Source organism: Pezoporus flaviventris, unplaced genomic scaffold (genome assembly GCF_033815535.1).
Source record: "Pezoporus flaviventris isolate CSIRO_AGI_PZ_B2104156 unplaced genomic scaffold, CSIRO_AGI_Pfla_v1 ptg000126l, whole genome shotgun sequence".
In the NCBI taxonomy this organism is placed as follows: Eukaryota; Metazoa; Chordata; class Aves; order Psittaciformes; family Psittacidae; genus Pezoporus; species Pezoporus flaviventris.
In genome coordinates this window covers 321,129-342,836 of record NW_026892674.1, presented here as the reverse complement: position 1 = coordinate 342,836, position 21,708 = coordinate 321,129, and the positions used below count along the sequence as shown (strand labels likewise).

Below are 21,708 nucleotides of genomic sequence, written 5' to 3'. Positions count from 1 at the left end.
TTTAGAAAAGCTGTTTCTTCCCCCAGGGTAGAAAACTCCTTGCCTGAAGTCACGCAGGCATTAAGTATGATCTATGACTTCTCTCCTTTGAAGAAACGTGCTAGCAGGCAGGGAGTGGAACTTACTACTCACTAGGCAATACTCATCCTGTGAAACACCCTTATTCACTGCTCTCTAACAAGCATATGTAAGTCCTGCCACTACTCCAATTAAAACAAAAAATAGCTGAACTATTACATTTGTGCAAAAATAGCATGGCTTGATTCCATCCCAAGGCAAACTTAGTGGGAGTTTTACCATTCATCTCAGGAAGACATAAATATTCCTCAGCTGACAATACTGCAGTGGCTTGGGTTGTCAAAGCACTATTCCAGATTCTTTATCAAACAGCAGTCCTTTTCTTCTCTATCAGTACCGTGATTTTCAGTCCCACTTTCCTTCAGAAATATGTTCATATTTGATGACATTTTATTTAATTGGTAAATCATCCTTTTAGCTGCACACAGTTATCACACATTGACATCTTGACACCTAAGACACGTTCATCTTAGATGACTAAGACAAAATCCAGTATAACATGAAACTTGATCATATTCACATTAATTCACACTTAGGAGTTTGATTTGAGTTAATCTTACTCCATGGACAGCCTCTGGTAACTGCCATCTTTGTTTTGGCTTTCTTGAACAATTCAAGGAAAGAACTAAAAAACCTCTTTTTGTAGGGAAGAAAATGCTTTTACCATAATCATCAAGAAATTCCTAGTCTGCACTTCAGTGGCAATCCAGGCTGAGTTTAGTTTTGTCAAACCTTAAAACTTTTAGACTAATAACAGCTGGAAACCGGCCCATTAAATCAGAAACTTGCCAAGACTGTTGAGACACTGATAGATCTAACCAGCCATTAGAGCTCTCCCACAGTATCAGGCCATTCTGTTACTATGTGCCTTTTTACTCTGAGTTACATGGTAGGTACTGGCAGCTTTTCATCTCTTAACACAGATAAAAATAATAGACAGGTGATGATAATAGACAGGTCTTTTTATTCCGTCTCTCTTCCTTTATCCCTTCTCACTTATTCAAAAGAAGGAATATAGAAGGAATGGCGGGGCTGACTCCTAATAAAGACAAGGGAATAAATTTTGGCTGCCTTGATGAGTTAAGGATCAGAAAGGAAGCTTGAAAAGTGTATGCCATTCCTTGTCTTTTTTTTCTGACGTGCCTGTTGACATCCCCCAAATATTTATGAACAGCAGCACAAATGTCGCCATAAAAAAGCACTAGGAAAGTGCAACACACTATGGCCACTGGATATCATACAGACTCACATCAGCAGCAGTTCAGAACCCAACCAAAAGTAATGGATGCGAGTAATCTGTCTGAATTGCTTCTTCGCGGTCAAAATGTTAATGATTTTTCTATTAAGCACATTTGTGGACTATTTATGGAAAACTAATAAATCTAACAGAGAAATGTTCAGTATCTTTACATAAGCAGCTTGTGTTATTCTGTTAGCTAAGATGGATAGAAAAATAATCTAAAAGAAAACAAGAGGACAGAGGAAAGAGAAATCAACACACACACATAAAAAGGTGAGATGGCATGTTTTAAGAAATTTTATACTTATATTCTTTAATATAAACTGCAGCTAAATATAAGTTTGTAGGCATAAAACTATTTAGGCTCCTAGCTGCTGTCAGGCATCTACTTCTCAATGCCTGGGCAATGACTAACCTGCCAGCAGAGAAGGTTTAAGGACGAACTGCCATTTTTTCAAAGGGTACCAAACTTTCATTTGACCTCCACTGGTAAAGGTCTTCTCTTGTTTTCCTGGTGCTGTGAAGAGCTGACGCTCTGCTAAATTAGTACAGTTGTCTGCAGTCATGGTAGATGGAAAGATTTTCCATCTTTCCAAGAGAAGCCATTCATCTATAAACATAATCTAAAGATATCAAAGTTGCTGAAACTCCTTGAAAGAGTTATCTGACATTTTCTTTTAGTTTTGTTTTGGTTTTTTTTTTAACCTGCATTCAATAATTGTGTAAGAAACTTAAAGAGAATCTGTTGAATCAATTCTACAAGTATTAGGAAACTAGGAATTGGAAAACCTTTAAATTTGTGATACAGCACTCTACTAAGAGGAACAGCAGCAAAGATAAGAGCTCTCAGTATCAGTTTCAAGCTACATGTAGTTCACTGAAAAAAAAACCCTTCAGAAATAGAAGTTTTAGAAATTGGAAATAGAATTACTCATAATGAACTTAAAATTAAGCTCATCTTTTTTCTGACATAAAATGGCAGAACTAGGTAAATGTTAGCCTTTCTTTTTTCTTGTATGTCGAAAAAGCGGGGATAAAAAATGAGGAGGGGAAATTATACAGCAAAGATGGTGCTGAATCTCAGAGACTACTTTCTGACAAATTGAGTACTCTGAAGGTATTCTTCTTTCATGGAACTAATTTCGTTTATCAAATGCAAATTACTATTTTTTAATATCTTGGTTTTCTACAGCAGAAGCTGATGTATTGCCTTCCATAAAAAGGAAGGAAGTAAAAGCTCATGGCCATAAAACCTGAGGTTTTTTTCTGAACAAACTCTGGATCAGAGCATAAGCATGTGGTCAGTGCAAAAAATTTCCATTGACTGCTTCAGATTTTGGACTAGGCTCACACCGTCTATTACGAACACTGCTGAAGCCATATGCTTAACTTAAATCAAGCTAAAGTATACTTATTCCTTGAATATATTTTAGTTTACTTTATGAAAAGGAAAAGCCATACTGAGTTTAGTTTCTGTTAAGTCACACTGCTTGAAACTGGACAGACTTTACTGAATATTCATAAAGATCATTTCAAAACCATACTTTGTGTCCTGAGAGTCATCTGAAAGTTGTGCCAGATTTCACTATGAGTTTATTTGTAATGTACTAGGGACAGTCAGTACATTTAATATTATGAAACATGAAGTACAAAAACATAACTATATATTGCTGTATAGCAAATGAAACAAGGAAAGCACTTGTAACCTGAATATTTTCCACTTCAATTTTTATGTATGAAAGTTCAGCATGAGGCTGTCAATACTTAAAAAAGAAAGTGTTCTCATTTTTAAATTTTATTCTTTTCATCAATCCAGCCAGAAGGCTAAGAAAATCCTTCAGGATGAATTTTTGTGGTTAATCTAGAAATGTTCCTTTACTCCGTAAATTGATTGAGAAAGGTTAAAAACATAGAGGACAAATTTCTGTGTCTCTGGTGCTGTATGCCTTACTCTGGAGTGAGTACATACACGATAAACTAAGGGATGAACTTCTGCCACAAGTCTCTCCAAGGTAAACTCAACAGGATACCATAATTCCATCAGAAATGTAATACAGCTGTACATAGTGCTTAACTCCTGTAATAATGGTAAAGGCATATCATCCTCATTTGCACACATCGACCTTTGCAGTGACAGATTAGAAGACAGAAGTATTGCCCAGCTAAATGCTCCCAAAAAGAAAATGCTTAAGACACCTTCACCATAGTATGTTAAAAATACCAGATGCAGTTAATGGTTTTCTTTCCTTTGTTTTAGGCCTAATTATTGAACATGTTGGAAAATCCTTTAAAGAAACAGAAATTATCTGATGCCTCTTGATTGTCCTATTGGTAATTTCGATGCAAATCATACCATAGATGTGTGACACATCTATTTGACTTTCATACTTAACTCTTTGGTCATGATTGAGGCAGGCAAGCACATAATCATGTTTAACTAAGGATGCACAGGACGGGACCATGTGAATTTGGGACTGCTAGCCTGATATGAAAACTAGATTTAAATCCAACTCTTACTAATTATTCTTTTCTCAGACTGTGAAGTCATTCATAAAGGCTATCAACATAATTAGTATTAATTTGCAACAAAGAGTATGAGGTGGAAGATGAAATGTTAAACAAACTTGAAATCTAATTTGCAGTGCTCTATTGGCCCTAGAAATGAGACAAGCTAACTAACGGGAGAAACATGGGGAAGTGTACAGAAGCAGGTCTAGCTCTACTGAGAAGAATGCTGCCCTTAGGGAGCTATTAATTGTCCTTTCACTCGCTTAGCAGAACCGGCCTTCTGCAAGACTATACATATACAACAGAAACTGAATCCAACCGAACAAACAAAAATCACAGGCATTTGTAGAATTTCAAATGTGACTGCAGAGCTACGACTTTTCTGGTTATCTTAACTGTTTCAGCTGCTGTGCTTCATAAAAAGTAACTGAGATTATGATTTGAAAGCATCAAAGAAGGTAACAGAAAGAGACTTCCCCCCCAACCCTAACCTCTAACCCTAAACCCTAACACTAACCCTAACTTTAACTCCTAACCCTAACCTAAACCTAATGCTAATCCTATGAGTAATGACTACCAGGTTACAGGTCAAAGACATCTTGTTCTGACAGCAAAAGCCCATGACATTAAAGAATAAACAAGTCAGGGATACTCAGCAGAAAGATGTTCAGTTTGGGAGAGGAAAAACAGGAGCAGACAGTGAACTGTAGATGTGTGTTATTCTTGTAGAGTTCAAACCACTTTATTCCTAAGTGTTATTTCTGCAGCTACAAAACATTCATTATAAAAACTTATAAACAAGGCATATTTAACACAGACTGAATTATAAGAGTTCAACTACACCTGAGTGCTACCTTTCATAGAACTCAAGAAAAGATGTGACTGAAAGTAAAATTATCTTCCACCTTTAAAAGAAAAAAAATCAGGTTTCTCTAGATTGCAACTTTTGAGTTCAAGAAATTCAGTTACGAGACCCCAAAGGCAAAGAGGACAGAGACTTCCATTTATATGGATTAAAAATCCCTTGAAAATACATGAGATCTACAGTCTTGCTTTCCCATGCCACCCAGCTTCAGTCAATTTCTCCTTTAGGTTCAGGAGTTGTGACTGAAGAGAAGCAGGTGTAGAGCTGCAGCAGAGCTACACAGCCTTCTGCAGGAGATAGTCTGTTTTCTGAATATCTTCCCCCAAAGCATGAGAAAGCAAAATGTGAGCATACAGAATTAACAGCATTTTCTGTATTTTCACACCCCTCCGTTTGCTCCTCAGAATGGGTATAGTGAGGTATCTCTACCGGTACAATAATTTTAAACAATATAAAAGCATTATAATTTAATAGGAATTATTATAATTTAATAGGAATTAATTATAATTTAATAGGAAAATTCAAAACATTTTGTTTTTCAGTATAAGGACACCACAGCAAGCAACAATAGCTGCATGGAATAGACACTGAATTTAAATGACTTTGTCCAAGGTCACAACAGAACTGTAGGATAGATTTTCTCTGTCATGCTTTAATAAACAGAACATCCTCTATATCATTAAATAATGCTTTTTTCCACCAAAAAATTTCCACTTTTTAATACTTTTATAAATTTATAAATTGTTTGTATACGTTTCACATACTTCTGTTGGTATACTAAAACCTTCACTTCTATGTGCTATATACTACAAGCAAAACTACTGCGGTTACCTGAATAACAGCAAAGCATTAGGGTTGACCCTATTAAGACCATGCTAACATTATTTTAGTCTGATTTTTTATTTCCCTTTGAAGGAAAGTAAAAATGGACTGATCAAATGTGTAGTCTCTAGTGCAGATTGTTGCATCTCCAGCAGACAACAGAGGCCATGGCATCTGTTTCTTGGCCAACTAGATCTCATTTTCCAAAAAAAATTCAAGAGAAATCATACTCCTTGATATCAGAAATACAATCATGGAAGGACAACAGTGTCCTGCTATGGCATACCGATTGTGTCAGCAGGTCTGCCTCCCAGCACAGAGAACAAGGAAGGCAACCAATGTGATCTGCTAACACGGATATTCAACTATTGGCGCAAATACCACTCTAAAAGCAGTATTATCGAGAATTATCAAGCACAACTTTTGTTAAATGCTGTTTTGCTTGGGAAAGGAAGAAAATGAATGCTGCAGGTATGACTGAAAGCTGACAAGCATCTTTGGTATATTAACTAAACGTAACATATAATTTGCTTTTGAATACCTTGGAAAGAATCTACTGTGAAAGGCTTCAATTTAACACCAAAGTTTAAACAGTCACGATTACAATTTTAGAAACTCATTAGTCAGAAGGTGTATGATAATTTTCTGAAAATAGGATGATTAAAAACAAAGTCAAAAGGAAAAGATATTTGGGCATGAATACTTGGTCTGAAATCTCACTACTTAATTTCAGGCAATGTTGTACCTCTGTGATTTCAGGTTGTGGGAAGCTTTGCAGGTCACATCTGCTGCATTCTTTAAAGCGTAGAGTAACATAAGAGATCACCTTTAATGCAAGGAATTAGAACATAAAGTATCTTCTTTCTGAAACTCAGTGAAGTGATAAATCATTTTTATTAGAAGACTATTACTTAATGCAAATCATTTTTGCAAGGTCGTTTCCCACATATGCTGTTGCATGCCCAGAAATAACGCAGTTCAGCCCCTGGACTGACACTAAGGTCAAAAAGGAAAACATTCTGGGTAACTCTCAGGTGAAGCCAATTACACCATGTGTCTACACAACCGATGAATTTAGTTTATTCAGGAAAAACTATGCAGTGGTTGAAAGAGGCGGGACAAAGATTAACATCACTCCTCTGTAACTACCAAAAGCAAGCCTGAAACAGAACCCTTATCAGAGTAAACTCCTCATTCTCCAACCACTACCCCACTGCAAACCCAGCAGTTGGTGTACAATGTTTTATAAACCCATGTTTAAGTTTCCCCCTCAGATGTACAACAGAATCAGAGAATCAGAGAATGATTTGACTATAAGATCATCTAGTTCCAAATCCCTGCCATGGTAAGGGATGCCTCCCACTAGACCATGTCACCCAAGACTCTGCCCAACCTGGCCTTGAACACCGCCAGGGATGGAGTGTTTACCGCTTCTTCTCTGAGCAACCTGATCCAGTGCCTCATCACCCTCACAGTAAAGAACTTCTTCCTTATATCTAACCCTGTTTAAGTCAGAACCCATTCCCCCTTGTCCTCTTGCTACAGTCCCTGATGAAGATTCCCTATACAGCATCCTTCTAGGCCCCCTTCAGACACTGGAAGGCTGCTATAGGGTCTCTACCTTATGGGGCCTTCTCCAGGATGAACAGCCCCAGCTTTCTCAGTCTGTCTTCAAACAGGAGTTGTTCCAGCCCCCTGATCATCCTCATGGATCAATTCCAGTGTATCAACTGAACCACATACCTTAGTGTCATCAGCAAACTTGCTGAAGGTGCAAAAATCCCACTGTCCATGTCACCAACAAGGATGTTGAATAGGATCAGATCTAACACTGACCCGAGGGACACCACCCGTCATCCATCTCCAGTTGGACATTGAGCCATTGACCATAACTCTCCGAGTGCAGCCGGCCATCCGGCCAATTCCTTATTCCATTCTTTTGATGGATGTGTGGCCTATCCATCAAATTTATGTCTCCAGTTTAGTGACAAGGATTGCATGCCGGAGCACAACAAACTGCCAAATGTAGCCAAATACCTATAAAGCCATTGACTTGTCTGACATGACTGATTATTAACCAAAATACCTTCCATGCCTTCTCATACCATCCTTCCATACCATCTTTCTCAGTACAGAGCTGGACTGAGGGAAAAGCTCCTCCCCTTTAGATTTCATGTCCTATATCCATACTATACTATGGATAGAGAAATGGCATCAGTAGAAAACAAGTCAAAACATATTCAACCAATATTCTCCTCTCCCTTCAATCAGCATCAAGCTGCAATGGAACTAAAATTTTTTTTTTTTCCTCAGTTTACATCAAATACTTTTAACATTACACAGCTGCTTAGCAAACAATGCCTTTTGACTCCTGGTTATTTTGTTTCATTCTCTTTCATGGACACCCCCTTGTCATGGGGAAAGAGCCTGCACGCCTTTGTGAGGTTGGGAGCTATGCCACGTGGCACATGCCTCCGGTAGGGTCTCCCATACCAGACAGGTCTCAACTGAAGGGTCAGAAAAAGCGTGTCCATGGGCAGGATGGGTTCACTAGCCTTCGAGCAACCATCCTAGGAGAAGGACAACTCTAATTTCAAACCCGGGCAGATGGAGCTCATATAGCCCTGTAAGGCAATCCATCTAAGAGAAGGTCACTCTAATCAAACCTACAACCCAAGGACTTTGCTGTCACTGGCCAAGCTCCCTAGGCCCTGGCAGATAAACCTCAGGTGTAAAGGGTGGGGCCAGTTCTGCGGACGCTGTGCCTCACCTAAAAAATCCACTGCGCACGCCTGAAGGGTTTACCCACACTTGCAAAGCCCTCTAGAGACAGGCGAGGGACAAAACGGCAGGTGATAAGGTGCACTGGAAGTCACAGACCTAACCCTGCATGCAGGTGGTTCAGGACATTGGTCTCTCAAGACTGATCCAGGAGATGACAGTCTTGTTCGGCAACATCCTGAATGACTGAGCAGCCTTTTTTTCAAGGAGAGCACTGCTTGCTCCATATGGAGAGAGGCCTAGAAAAGGTGGCCTAACCAAAGCTCATCTCCCCCTCCACTGGTTGGCTAGCTGTGGCCAATGGGCATCTTCTGTTGCGGTCCATTAAAGACAAAGAGACAAAGGCATATACCTGCCTCCAAAGGTGTGTCCAGATTGACACTTGCATGTTGGAACATCAGAACCATGCCTGATGCAGCAAACAGCGGGCGTCCTGAGCACCCTTCTGTGCTAATTGCCCACAAATTGTCATGACTTAACATCAGTGTTGCTGCTCTCGGTGAAGTTTGGCTTCATGAGGAAGGCAGCCTTAAAGAACATGGTGCCGGCTATACACTCTACTGGTCAGGCAAATCCAAAATTGAAAGTCATCTTTCTGGAGTTGGCTTCATGATTAAAAACTCCATCATCTCTAAACTTGAAAATTTGCTGATAGGTCATTCTGATCGTATTATCTCTTTACATCTTCCACTACACAGTAAGCAACATGTTGTTCTTTTCAGCATATATGCTCCAACTCTGCAAGCTGACCCTGCAGAAAAATTCTACTCTGACCTGCGTCACCTCACTCAAAAAGTTCCTATAGAAGATAAGATCATAATCCTTGGTGACTTCAACGCCTGAGTAGGTAAGAACTTTGAAGCCTGGAAAGGACTAGGCAAGCACGGTGTTGGCAGCTGCAATGATAACAGTCGCCTCTTACTAGAGTTCTGTGTAGAGCAACAGCTTACCACCACCAACACTATTTTCCAGCAGAAAGAGAGCCGGAAGAAAACCTGGATGCATCCTCGATCTAAATATTGGCACCTTATTGATTATGTCTTAGTGCGCCAGAGAAATATTCATGATGTCTGTCACACCCGAGTGATGCCTAGTGCAGAATGTCAAACAGACCACCGTCTTGTGCGTTGCAAGCTTAATTTCCACTTCAACCTCAAACCTAAGAGGGGTGGCATTCCCAGGAAGAGGCTCAATGTTAATAATCTCCAAATAGCTGCAGTGAGGGACAGCTTTCAGGCTAACCTTCAAACTAGGCTTGAAGACCAGCTTATAGATTCTTCTCCTGAAGCGCTTCGGCAACATATTAAAAATAGCATCCTGCAGTCCTCCATAGAATCCATTGGGTTCTCCTTAAAGAAAAACAAAGACTGGTTTGATGACAGCAACCAGGAGGTCCAGGAATTGCTGACAAAGAAGAGATCTGCTCATCAACCAGAACTCACTCAGCCACTTTGCCATGTAAAAAAAGCAGCTTTTCGTCTTGCATGTACCAAACTCCAACAGAAACTTCAAGACATCCAGAACAAGTGGTGGCTCAACCTAGCAGAAAAGACTCAATTATGTGCAGATCTGGGTGACCACAGAGGATTCTATGAGGCTCTGAAGGCAGTGTATGGACCCACGTTTCAGGGTCAAAGCCCCTTACTTAGTGCAGATGGCCAAACGCTTCTTAAAGATAAAATCTCCATCCTGAATCGTTGGTCTGATCATTTTCAAACACTCTTTAGTGCTAACTGTGTAGTCCAAGGTGAAGGAATCCAGCACATTCTACAACATCCGGTGAAAAATGAATCAGATTTAGCCCCTACCATGGAAGAGACTCTTAAGGCTATACAACAGGTGAAAACTGGCAAGGCAGCTGGGGTTGGTGGGGTCCCACCTGAAATCTGGACGCACGGAGGCCTAGCACTTCATGCTAAATTTCACGAGCTAGTTGTGCACTGCTGGGAACAAGGTAAATTACCATCAGATTTTCATGATGCAATCATCATCGCTCTATATAAGAAAAAAGGTGTAAGGTCAGACTGCTCAAGCTACTGAGGTATAACTCTGCTCTCCGTTGCTGGAAAAATTCTTGCAAGAATACTATTGAACAGATTAGTACCTCCTCTCACAGAAGAACTTCTACCTGAAAGTCAGTATGGTTTCAGAGCTAATAGAAGTACCACAGACATGGTGTTTGTTTTCAGACAACTGCAAGAAAAGTGTAGAGAACAGAATATGGAGCTCTATGTAACTTCCGTTGACCTCACCAAAGCTTTTGATGCTGTGAGCAGAAAAGGCCTATGGCTGATCTTGGAACAATTAGGTTGTCCCCCCAGGTTCCTCAAAATGATTATTCTGTTACATGAGGATCAATAAGGCCAAGTCAGATATGGCAATGCACTCTCTGAGCCCTTTCCAATAACCAATGGTGTGAAACAAGGTTGTGTTCTCGCACCAACTTTATTCACAATCTTCTTCAGCATGATGTTCCAAAGGGCTACAGTAGACCTTGATGAACAAAACAGCATTTATATTTGATATCGTACTGATGGTAGCCTATTCAATCTAAGGCAACTGAAGGCCCACACTAAGACCCTAAATCACCTTGTCCATGAACTGCTTTTTGCTGATGATGCCGTCCTTGTTGCCCACACAGAAGCAGCTCTGCAGCGTTTAACATCTTGCTTTGCGGAGGCAGCTGAGCTTTTTGGGCTGGAAGTCAGCTTGAAGAAGACAGTAGTTCTCTACCAACCTGCACCACAAGAAGATTACCATCGTCCCCACATTACCATTGGCAAGTCAGAGCTTAAGTCAGTTCAGCAGTTCAGCTACCTGGGAAGCATTATTTCCTCAGATGCCACGATCAACAAAGAGATAGACAACAGAATAGCAAAGGCATATAGAGCCTTTGGAAAACTCCGTAAAAGAGTCTGGTGCAATAAACACCTGAAGAGAAGTACAAAGATCAGTGTCTATAGACCCATTGTACTGTCTACTCTTTTATATGGGTCTGAACTAGACTTTCATGGCTCAGTTGACTTAGCTTATGATAGCATGAGATCACCTGGTCGTGGCTTCAACCTGTATCATTTTAACAGCTGAGCCCCATTTTTTTAAAGATTTTTAGTCACATCTCTACGTAACTGTTTGCTCAGCTGACCAGAAGTATATTTCTTTGAAACTGTGTCCTTTATATCTTTGTTGGTCTGCTATTGACACTATGAAAGAAACAGCCAACCAAAGATACAAGGACAAAATAAAATGGAAGATCAGCTACTCTGCTTGAGCATCATGGTGCAAATGTTCAATTTTCTGCAAATGAAGAACATGCTCCAAAATGGGTATGTATAAGCTAGCAGTGCCTTGGGTCATAATCACTAAATTTTACTGTAACTAGAAGGAACTTCACCCTATAATGGAAAGGTATGAAGTCCTAAAGGGAAAAAAAAAAAAAAACAAAAGCCAAAAACCACCCCCCACTCCCCCCCCCCCAAAAAAAAAAAAAACAAACAAAAACAAAACAACAGAAGGCGAGTCAGGCTGGTTGGTCTGGCTGGGGCCAGGGAGGATCACCTATCTGTCAATGTCAGCAGTGCAGCAGGAGGTGGCAATGCAGCAGAGCAAAAGACTGTCCCTGGTTGCTGTGGACATCAGACATTCACCACCTACTGTCTAACAGGGGTGATGAGTGTCCTTACATTAAATCTAGTACATCACTAAACTCCAGCTAGATTTCAGGTGTGTTAGTAAGTAATAACTTACTTGCATGCTTTCAAGTTCTGCAAACCCTGCTTGCAAAGTCTCTTTGCATCTGCTGAAGATGCCCAATAACCTACCCCAAAAGAGGGATCACAGAATTAGAGGCAAGGAAATAAAAGAATAGCTGTAGTAAGTGAAAACCCCTGGACTGCAGAGATACTAGGTTTTAGTTTCTTAATCATCTTACACAAAATCCTGATCTTTGAAAGAACATGTTCATTTGTTAAGCCCACACAACTCTCAACTCCTATGTTTTTACAACCTTTCTGCTTTGTACTCCAAAGTTTCCTACAAGTCAAAATATTTTTAACGTAGCCTGTGCAACAGACACAACAAATACAATGTAACTACATGTGTATCTGCTCAAGTTTATGATTATTAAGAACACTCTTTAAGATGATCACAGCCTGCTTTATTATATCATTACAACAAAATAGGCAATGATTAATATTATTGCACTCCTAAGCCTGGGACACGATCCTGCAATCCTGGCATACCCACAGTAGGAATTCAGTTTATAATAAATGAATAATTTATTTACACTTCTAGGGGATCATGATTATGACAGAAGAATATATTAACATTAATATGAATAAAAATCCATCCTGTAGTTACATCTTTAATCATTCTGTCATTTGTTTTTTATGCATAACGATATGTTTCATTGTTTCAAAGACAGCATACACTGTTTTTTACTGCTGTTTTCACCCTGGAAGTAGTCTTCTACAAGTCAAAGTTATTTGTGAATATTTAATGAATTAATGGAATAAATAATTCTTTTGAAAACAAGACAACACAAAACCCCTAAAATAAATATCTGTTTTATTCATAGTTATTGCTAGACATCCTTCTCCCTGTTTCTCATATAAATGCATATTGACATAGACAGATATTCCAAGGTGATGAAAACACATCACTTTTCATGCACGCTGATGACACTAACAATGGTTGCAGATTTTTCTGCCATGCATCCCTATTTCCTAGCATTGCAAAACCTGTTTTCAGACCTGCATGTAATTCCTTACAACTGATACTTACGTTTTTACCAGAGGTTTATCTCAGCAACTTGGCATGATTTGCGTGATAACAGAGTCAGGATGCAATCATTCAAGCTCTGTCATCAAAGATTTTGAAGTCAATGCAATTCCAGTGGCTTTTCCAGATTTTGCATCAAGTTCCAAAACAGACAGTAAACCCCATGGCAAGGACACCATCTCTTACTGTTTCTGCTCTTACCAACTGAGGCAGCTGCTACGCTGGGAGATTTGGAGTAATTTTTACTCTCATTGCACCTTTGTAATGATGGGTCTCTTTTGCTGCCAAGCTTAGCAAGCAAGTATAGCACAGAGACCTTAATTTAGTGCCAGGTCATTCCAACTCAAACCGATGTATGTTCACAGCATGGTGCTGTGCACAGTGTTCGCTCACACCTAATAGGAGTATAATTAACTGACCCTACTATCTAGTGGGTTTTAAGGTCCCACTTCAGACTGGCATGCACACAGCTTCCCGTCCGCAAGAGAGACTACAGAGCCTCTCACCCAGCCTTCTCCAATTTGGACTGTGAAGTCTGCAGAGAAAACAAACCAGCTAGCAGGGTGTTATGGCTGCCTGGGCAGTGTTCTCAGCACAAGCTGTCAGCATGATTGGTATTGATCAAAACTGAACAATTTGTCTTAAACCACTGTATCAAAGCTAAAGGCATTTGTCTTCACCTAACCGCAGCAGTTTTCACAAGTGATAGCTTCCTCCTCACTAGAAATTATCACATTTACTGTTACTGCAATGTCATATGTGTGTTATTCTTGGATAACACTTTGCTAAGCAGTGTGCAAACACAGAACAAAAGACAGCCCCTGACCCAGAGTCTTGCAATTTAAATAATCTCAGATACTTGTCCAATTCACACTGCACTGATAGCTTCAGTTTTCTGTAACATTCAATGAACCACACTTGTGGAAACTCATAGAAATTTTACCAATGGATTTCATTTAACATAGAACAAGGCTTTAAAAAGAAATATTGCCTATCAATCTATTTTAGGGAAAAGAAAAGAAAAAAAAAAGGAAGGTAGATTCATGTTCTATTTTGTAATTCAGGAATGTTCATGACTGATCAGCCTACAAGCTCTGAACTAGTATAACATCACTGGTTTTGGAAGTATGAGTGTAGGTGATTAACACACACCAACACTTGTACAGTATAAAGATTAAGAACGAAAGTCACGTATCATGGCCCTAATTCCAAATTCCCTGTTAGGGAGCACTATGTGTCTGAGAACACTGAGAACTCAGGAACCCATACATGCCCCACCGCTAATGAGGGAGGAAAAAGGAGAACAAGGGTTTTGTAAAAACAAATCATAATGCACTCCTTCTGATTGTTTCCCAAACAAAAACGTCTAAAGCATATTACAAATGTTAGAGTGTAATGTATTTTTATTAAAATATTTAAAATATATCAGTGTGCTGGCTTTGGCTGGGCTACAGCTAATTTTCTTCATATCAGCTGGTATGGGGCTGTGTTCTGGATTTGTGCTGAAAACAGTATTTATAACATAGAGATGCTTTTGTTGTTGCTGAGCAGTGCTTAAACAGAACCAAAGCCTTTTCTGCTCCTCAACTCACCACACCAGCGAGCAGGCTGGGGGAGCATGAGGAATTGGGTGACACAGCCAGGACAGCTGATCCCAACTGACCCAAGGGATATCCCACACCATATGGTGTCAGCAGCAGCATGTTAAGCTGGTTTAAAAAGGACAGGGAGATGTTCAGAGTTATGTTTTTTGCCTTCCCAAGTAACCGCTACAGATGACGGAGCTGTGCCTTCCTGGAGAACGTTGAACATCTGCCTGTCCATGGGAAGTGGTGAATGGCTTCTTGGCTGCCTTTGCTTGTGTGTGTGCAGCTTTTTTTTTTACCTATTAAACTGTCTTTACCTCAAACCCTGACTTTTCTCACTTTTACCTTCTGATTGTCTTCCCCCATCCTACCAGGGGAAAGCGAGCAAGAGGCTGTGTGGGGCTGAGCTGGCAGCTGGGGTGAAACCACGACAATCAGTACAAATAAAAGTGAAAAGGGTTTCTGGGTTTCAGTCCAGAAATATCATTGAAACTTTACAGAAATACTAGTATCAGGGTATGAGAATTTCTGTGTTTTAGGCCAAAATGGGGAACAGCCTTCTCATTTGCATGAATTTAGAAAGCCGAATATTCTTCCCTCTACCATTTTGTCACTTTTCCTTTACCTAACCATCTTTTTTAATCTATAAAACCGTTTAAAAATAAATTCTAAGGTTGAGTTCCTTGGAACAGAAGGCGAGTGAACAGATGCAGCTTTTGGTCTGACTCGTCAGGGAGCACTGTGTACAGCAGACCATCTCACAGCCTGACACCAGGGTGTCACATCAAGGTAAGTCTCCCTAAACTCTGCCATGCACATGACTCCAGTTTGAGAGTGCCTATTTCTTACAGTCAGCAGTGCAGAACGAGTCATGCAGGCAGAACTATGCCCTCTTCTATTCCCACTAAGAGAAGGAAGCTGCCATTTCTAAACTCAATACTGATATGGTATCTTAATAATATTCCACAAGGGCTGGTGATGGGACCTTTCCACTCACTGGGCACTGGACTGCAGCATGGCAGAAAATTAGTGCTCTCTGTAATTGCCAGTAAACTTTGTGGCAGGTTTAAATTTCATATGTTTCCATAGGGATTATCAGTTTGTGTACATACCCAAGCTGTACTGAAGGAAACATTCTGGGGGATCTTTTGAATTAAGTAGTTTTACTGTAAGGCTTTTTCAACTGTGCATAAACAAAACAGTTCCAAATTACCCAGTAAGAACTACAGTTGCAAGCATGTAAAGCTACAGGAACTACCAACAGCAAAGATTTGTCTGGCAAGCTGGGCAACCCACGTATGTGGTAACTATATTGGGACATCGCACAGTTACATCACTAAGCAGAAGTTGAAGAGCATAGTTACATCATTAAACAGAAGTTGTAAGCATACGCTGGCCACTACTGTGATGTCTCTACAATACTTACAGCCAATTTGCTACAAAACGTACCATCTAAAGAATAACTGTAACGAAAACTATAGCTGATTTTGAACCTCTTAAGGCAAAAAACTATCCAAGGAAAAAACAAAACCAAAACCAAAACCTACATGTATTGTGACAGCAAAGGGAAGGAGCACAGAAAAGGAAAATAAAGAACATGCAAAATATTTAAAAAGAACCTTCTAATTTTTCCATCCATATAACCACTTCTTTAAACTGTGCAATTCCCCTCACACTATCCCGTATAATTGACCTTGAAGACTTGAATTTTTAGGACTGAATTATAAATTCTCAATAAAAGAAATTCTTTAATGTATAAGGTCAGAATTCAGTCAGTATATCGTCCATTCATTAGCACTGAGGCGGCAACCATAACCCAAACTCCTCACTGTGGCCTGATACCCAGATCAAGAAGCAAAAGAAAACCAATAGTATAGCCTAAATCCCCATTTCAAGGTGCATTTTTCAAGGGTGTTAAGCTACTGGAGCAAGAAATTTTATTTTGAAGTGACAAGAAACTGATTTCTGCTTCATTATGACCATATTTTCTACGGACCGTTTTTAAGAAATTATGGCAAATAGTTTTGATTCCTCTAGCAGCAAAATATTCTGAATAGTTTAAGGTGTTGGTTAAAATGGGGAGGAAAAAAATGAACTACTGCATTAAAAAATGCAAAGACCGTAAGATATCTCTTTGTATCCAGTAATGAAAGAATAATAAAAAAATCCATAAATTGCTCTCTGATCTGAAAGAATTTGGACTGTGTACAACCATTTTTGCTGAACAGTAAAAAGACTGTTGCCTGAATTAAGTTTTACAGATTCAAGATTAATATGAAAGAGAATGAAAAAAAGGCATTTTGTCTCTGAATGCAGATAAGTCCTCCTTTGTAGGTGTTCTTATTCTCTTCAGACTTTTGAATTTAGAGAAACAGTCTTCACTTTGCTCACCATTCTTATGAGACATTGGAACTACACATGAGCTTTTCCATTCCACTGTGTTCTCATACAAGTGTTGTATGTATAAATCCTCTGTAAATAAAAGGGAATTTAACCTAAACAAAACTTTTCCTGCTCTAGTTAGATGACCCTAGAAAAGAATATATTTTTTAAATAAGCAAGGAGAGTTTTTTGTGCTTGTTTTCAACTTTTTGTCTTTTGCACTCCCTTCCCCCAGTTGGGTCTAGTATTTTTGGACTAGAAACCACTCTATCTTGGCTTTATAAATTTTTGTGAGAGGATGACTACACCCATTATTGCACCAGTTATTATTACTTTCCATATCTATAAGGCTAATTCTATAAATCCAAACAAACTGAAAAATACGTTCTTATTTGTATTCCCAAAATTCTTTTGCTGAGAATACACAAACAACATTGCTCCAAAGAGAAGGAAGATCTGAATTTAGAAGAATACAAATCAAGCTCTACACACATTAGAATAAGTGCCTCTGCTTCCTCTATTAAACTTCAGCTATCAAACAGCTGAAAAACCCATCATTTAACTATTAGTGTTTCCAGATGCACTTAGGAAACCAATTTCTTATTTGGATCAATAGTTCTTTTTTTGGATTTGGTTTATGTATATAAGACATTCTCTGTTGTACTTCTGTAACAGACTGCCTTATTGCCTTCATTGTTTGATAAAACAATAGATCTGTTGTCTGTCAGTAGCATTTGCAATGAAAATACAACCAGTTATATCAGTTTTTACTTATGAGTTGCTTTGAGAGATAAGTATTATAAAAGAACAGCTTAACATTTACTGTTAATCTATACTCAGTCTGCAAAACCAGGAATTAAGGCTAGAAGGCAGAGAAGCATTCATTCATAGCACAGCTTCCAGTCAAGATGATGATGGGTCATCTTTGATCACTCCTGTATTGAATATGTAACAGTTAACGTCTGCTGCCACTGGAGAAACACGACTACCAGTAGTACATTTTAGATCCAGCGAGCCAAGAGAAGGTAAGAAACTGTGATCTACAGCCAGCATTATCAACACATAAACAATTTTTGATCTGTTGACAGCAATTAGACATACTGGCTAGAAAAAAAAAGATACGCCATTGCTTCAGCATTTGGGGGCTAAAAATGGATTTAAACTAAATACTCAGACTTGGGTTGGTTGGTTGGTTTTGGGTTTGTTTTTTTTTTTTGTTTTGTCTTGGTTTTGGTTGGTGTTTTTTTTAACTACCAGTAAAAATATGCACACTGGCACTGCAGAAACTGTTAAAGGCAATTTCCAATGTAGTGAAGTGTAGCCTTGGGATTATGCATACAGTGTACAGTCTTAAGATAAGGTCCTCAAGCCAAGCAAAGAATTTAAACACATACTGCAAGGAAACCAGATTAGCTAAGAACTTTTTTTCTCCTGCATGAATTACAACTGAATTACAAGCAGATGCATCCACCTTCTTGTATCAAATAAATACTTAACATTTGCCTAGCAGTTTTCATGTGTGACCTGCTTACTGAAAGTTTTGTCAGGAAATGGTATTTCCAAGAATTAAGACAGGTGTTTACTTATTTGTGGAAAACAAGAATGCGCAGAGAGCAGAAAAGAATTTCACGTTCACACACAGATGGATTTGTGTATATGTGTTTTGTTTCTTTGGTTGGTTGGTTTTGGTTTTGTTAAAGCAAGGAAAGAATACATATCACAAGCTGATGGGCAGAAGAAAGGATGCCTAAAAGAACTGCTCAGTCTAAACTGACTTCATTGTCAAAAGTTAGAGAGTGGTACAAACAGAACCAAAAATGGTGCTAAAAATGTGCTGAGGAAGCAGAAAATCAATTTCTGTTCCCAGTTCTGCTGCTGGAAATCCACAGTTAACTCCAAGCACACGACATGAGCACGTTAAAGCCATGTTGTGCATTCAGAAGGCAAAGTACTTTCTTCCTTTGCACAGAAAAAAAAAAGATAAGCAGGAGAGACTGTCTTCTACATAACCTAGAAAAGCAACATGCTTCTCACAGGAGAGACAGGTCTTCTCCAGAAGAGCAACGCAAATTTACCAATTTTCAATGATATAATGCTCTACTTTTTTCTTTTTTATAAGCCAAATATTTCTATTTTAACAGCTATAAACAGCTGACGACATTGCACAGAGCTATCTCAGTAACAGGATCAGTATGGGAAACTGCAAAAAGTAATCTGCTTACAGGGCTCGTAATTCATACATGAAAGTAACATATTCGTAAGTGCTCTAGATAGCGTGCCTTGAAAATGTTATAAACACAAACACCTATGGAGTTAGATCCAATAAAAACTCTGATTTTCATTATTAAGCACACATAAAACAGACAGCAATACACTGATACCAGTAATGAAAAGGCAGGTATTAAAACCTATGTAAATTAATCTTCCCCTCAAAACAAACATAGAAACTTGAGCAGTAAAACAGGAACAGCTTCTGGCATTGTGTGCACAGCAACAACTCGTACTTTCCCACCTTTTACTCCCAAACTCCCTCAGCCACATTACTCTGAAGCCCTTCCAACCCGTTTATACTCATCTGGCTGTCCACCATCATTATCTGAATTATATTCTGCCCTCATGGATGACCTTAAACTGCAGTCCTGGAAAATACCTTGCTCACCAACCCACTTGCTATAATTAGCATTCTGAGAGCTAACAGTACAGCCACTAAGGCACTGAGAAAGACACATGTCCTGCCTCAGCTCAATGCCTCTCAAGTGATCAGTCAGATGACCATTAAAACAGTGAAGTCTTTATTCAAATGGTCAACTCGCCTGCCTCAACCCATAAGCTGTCTCTGTAAGATTTTAAATAGAGGCATGGATAATGATGCTCTTTCATGTCACCCTCCTCACTATGAATTGGGGTGCTTCCAAATCTCCCTTCCTATTCCCAGGACACCCTGCAGTAAGTTGAAGATGTTCCACCTGAAGTAAGAAGAAATTCACTCCAGATCTAACAGTTGTGCCAGGCACTAAATCTTTCATAAAAAATCATTCTAATTGTCCTATCTCATGTTCCTAAGCAATCCCATCCAATCAGAAGCTCATTTCTTTTTTGTTAAAGCTATGTTTGAGAAATGAAATTTCACGCTGTTAGCAACTGTTAGCACTTCACCTCCACTGAAGTCTGTAGGAGAGAGGGTAGAAAACTACCTGAAATTAATGAAAATCTGTCTCTCAAATGCACATGTTCTGATTTTTAGTGGACGAAAAACGTTGTGCTACTGCAATTGTTCTGCATGTTCTCTTTTTTTGATCTTGCCGACTCCCCAAGAGTATTTTGCATTCCCTTTTTTTTTTTTGACAAACTCGAATTAGAAAAAGCAAACAAGCAAACAAACAAACAAAAACCAACAACCAAAAAATCCCTCATATTCCACTGGAGTTTTACATGGCTATTTTACCTACCTTATCCTCAATAAATTTAACTTACACAAACAAAATAAAGCAGAATATCAACAACTACTTTTAAAGAAATTTTATGCTATCCATCCACTGTGTTTTAGCAAACATGCCTAAAGTTATACCAAAACACTGATATCAAATTGCAATGCTACAGTAAACGGCATGGCAAAAACCTCACTGCTGAAGTCCTTCAGATCAACAGGCAAAGCATTCCTGACAATTATGTGACAGAATCAACATTTGTAATATCAAGGACCTAAAAGTTCTATTCCATTAAGTATTTAGGTCCCCTGACTCCAACAAAACTGAAGAGTAAAAAAAAGAGAGAAAAGAGACAGAAAGAACTAAACAAACAAAGCAACCTTACCTTTCACAAGCTCGGACAGTCCACGCAGCAATTATCCATAATGAGATACTAAAAACCAACAGTACAGTTCCTGGACATATCGTCATGAGAGTCTTCATAACAAAACGGGTATTGAAGTTTATCTTATTTAATGCTCCAATGCTTCTAGATGAGGCATCAGTGAAAAGTTTGCTGTGCAAAAGCATAACTCTGGCAATAAGATAAAGTCTTAAGAACATTGGTATAGACAAAATAATATCCACATCAGCTGTTGTTGTGGATGGAGCGTAAGAAAAGGCGAGCCGGGCTGTCCATGTAAATGTATAGTTCCCAGGTATGGGATGTATAGCACACACCAGTATTTCCAAGCAGATAAAGAAAATACGCTCATAAGTCATGGCTATTCTCCAGTCATCTGCTCCATTGTCCACCATGAACAACTGAAATAATAAAATATAAAGTTAACTTTAGTAGGTCATTAAAAAAACTTGTTATAATGCTATTTTAAAATCTCGTAATTTTCAGAGCTGCCAATGACCACTAAAAATAAAAATAAATATGCCATTTCAGAAAACGACATTACTACATCACGATGAAGGGAAATATAATGCTGGTTAAGACAAAAAGAATTTTTCATGCACTATTTTAAAAACTAAACATGAAACTGAATGTTCACATATTATTTACTGAGAATTCTTCATATTTTCTTTAATTGTCATTTTTGATAAAACAAAACTCTGGATCAATTAGGCTTTGTCCCTTCAAAATCAATTACTTACTCTACGTTCATAAAATTGAGAAAAATTTAAGAAAGTGTGAAAGTGTTTGTAGAATGGATATCTAAATTACAAACTGAAAATACTTTCTATGATGCG

At 38.8% G+C, this 21,708-nt stretch overlaps 1 protein-coding gene across 3 annotated transcripts in view; it reads right to left on the bottom strand.

Annotated features, from left to right (window-relative positions):
* Positions 1-21,708, bottom strand: part of KCNN2 (potassium calcium-activated channel subfamily N member 2) — a 60,670-nt gene that overhangs the window by 18,990 nt on the left and 19,972 nt on the right. For all 3 annotated transcript variants that reach the window (XM_061478527.1, XM_061478526.1, XM_061478528.1), the window contains one exon: positions 20,855-21,273. In XM_061478527.1, coding sequence (XP_061334511.1) covers positions 20,855-21,273 — 419 coding nt within the window. The remainder of the gene's footprint in view (positions 1-20,854; positions 21,274-21,708) is intronic.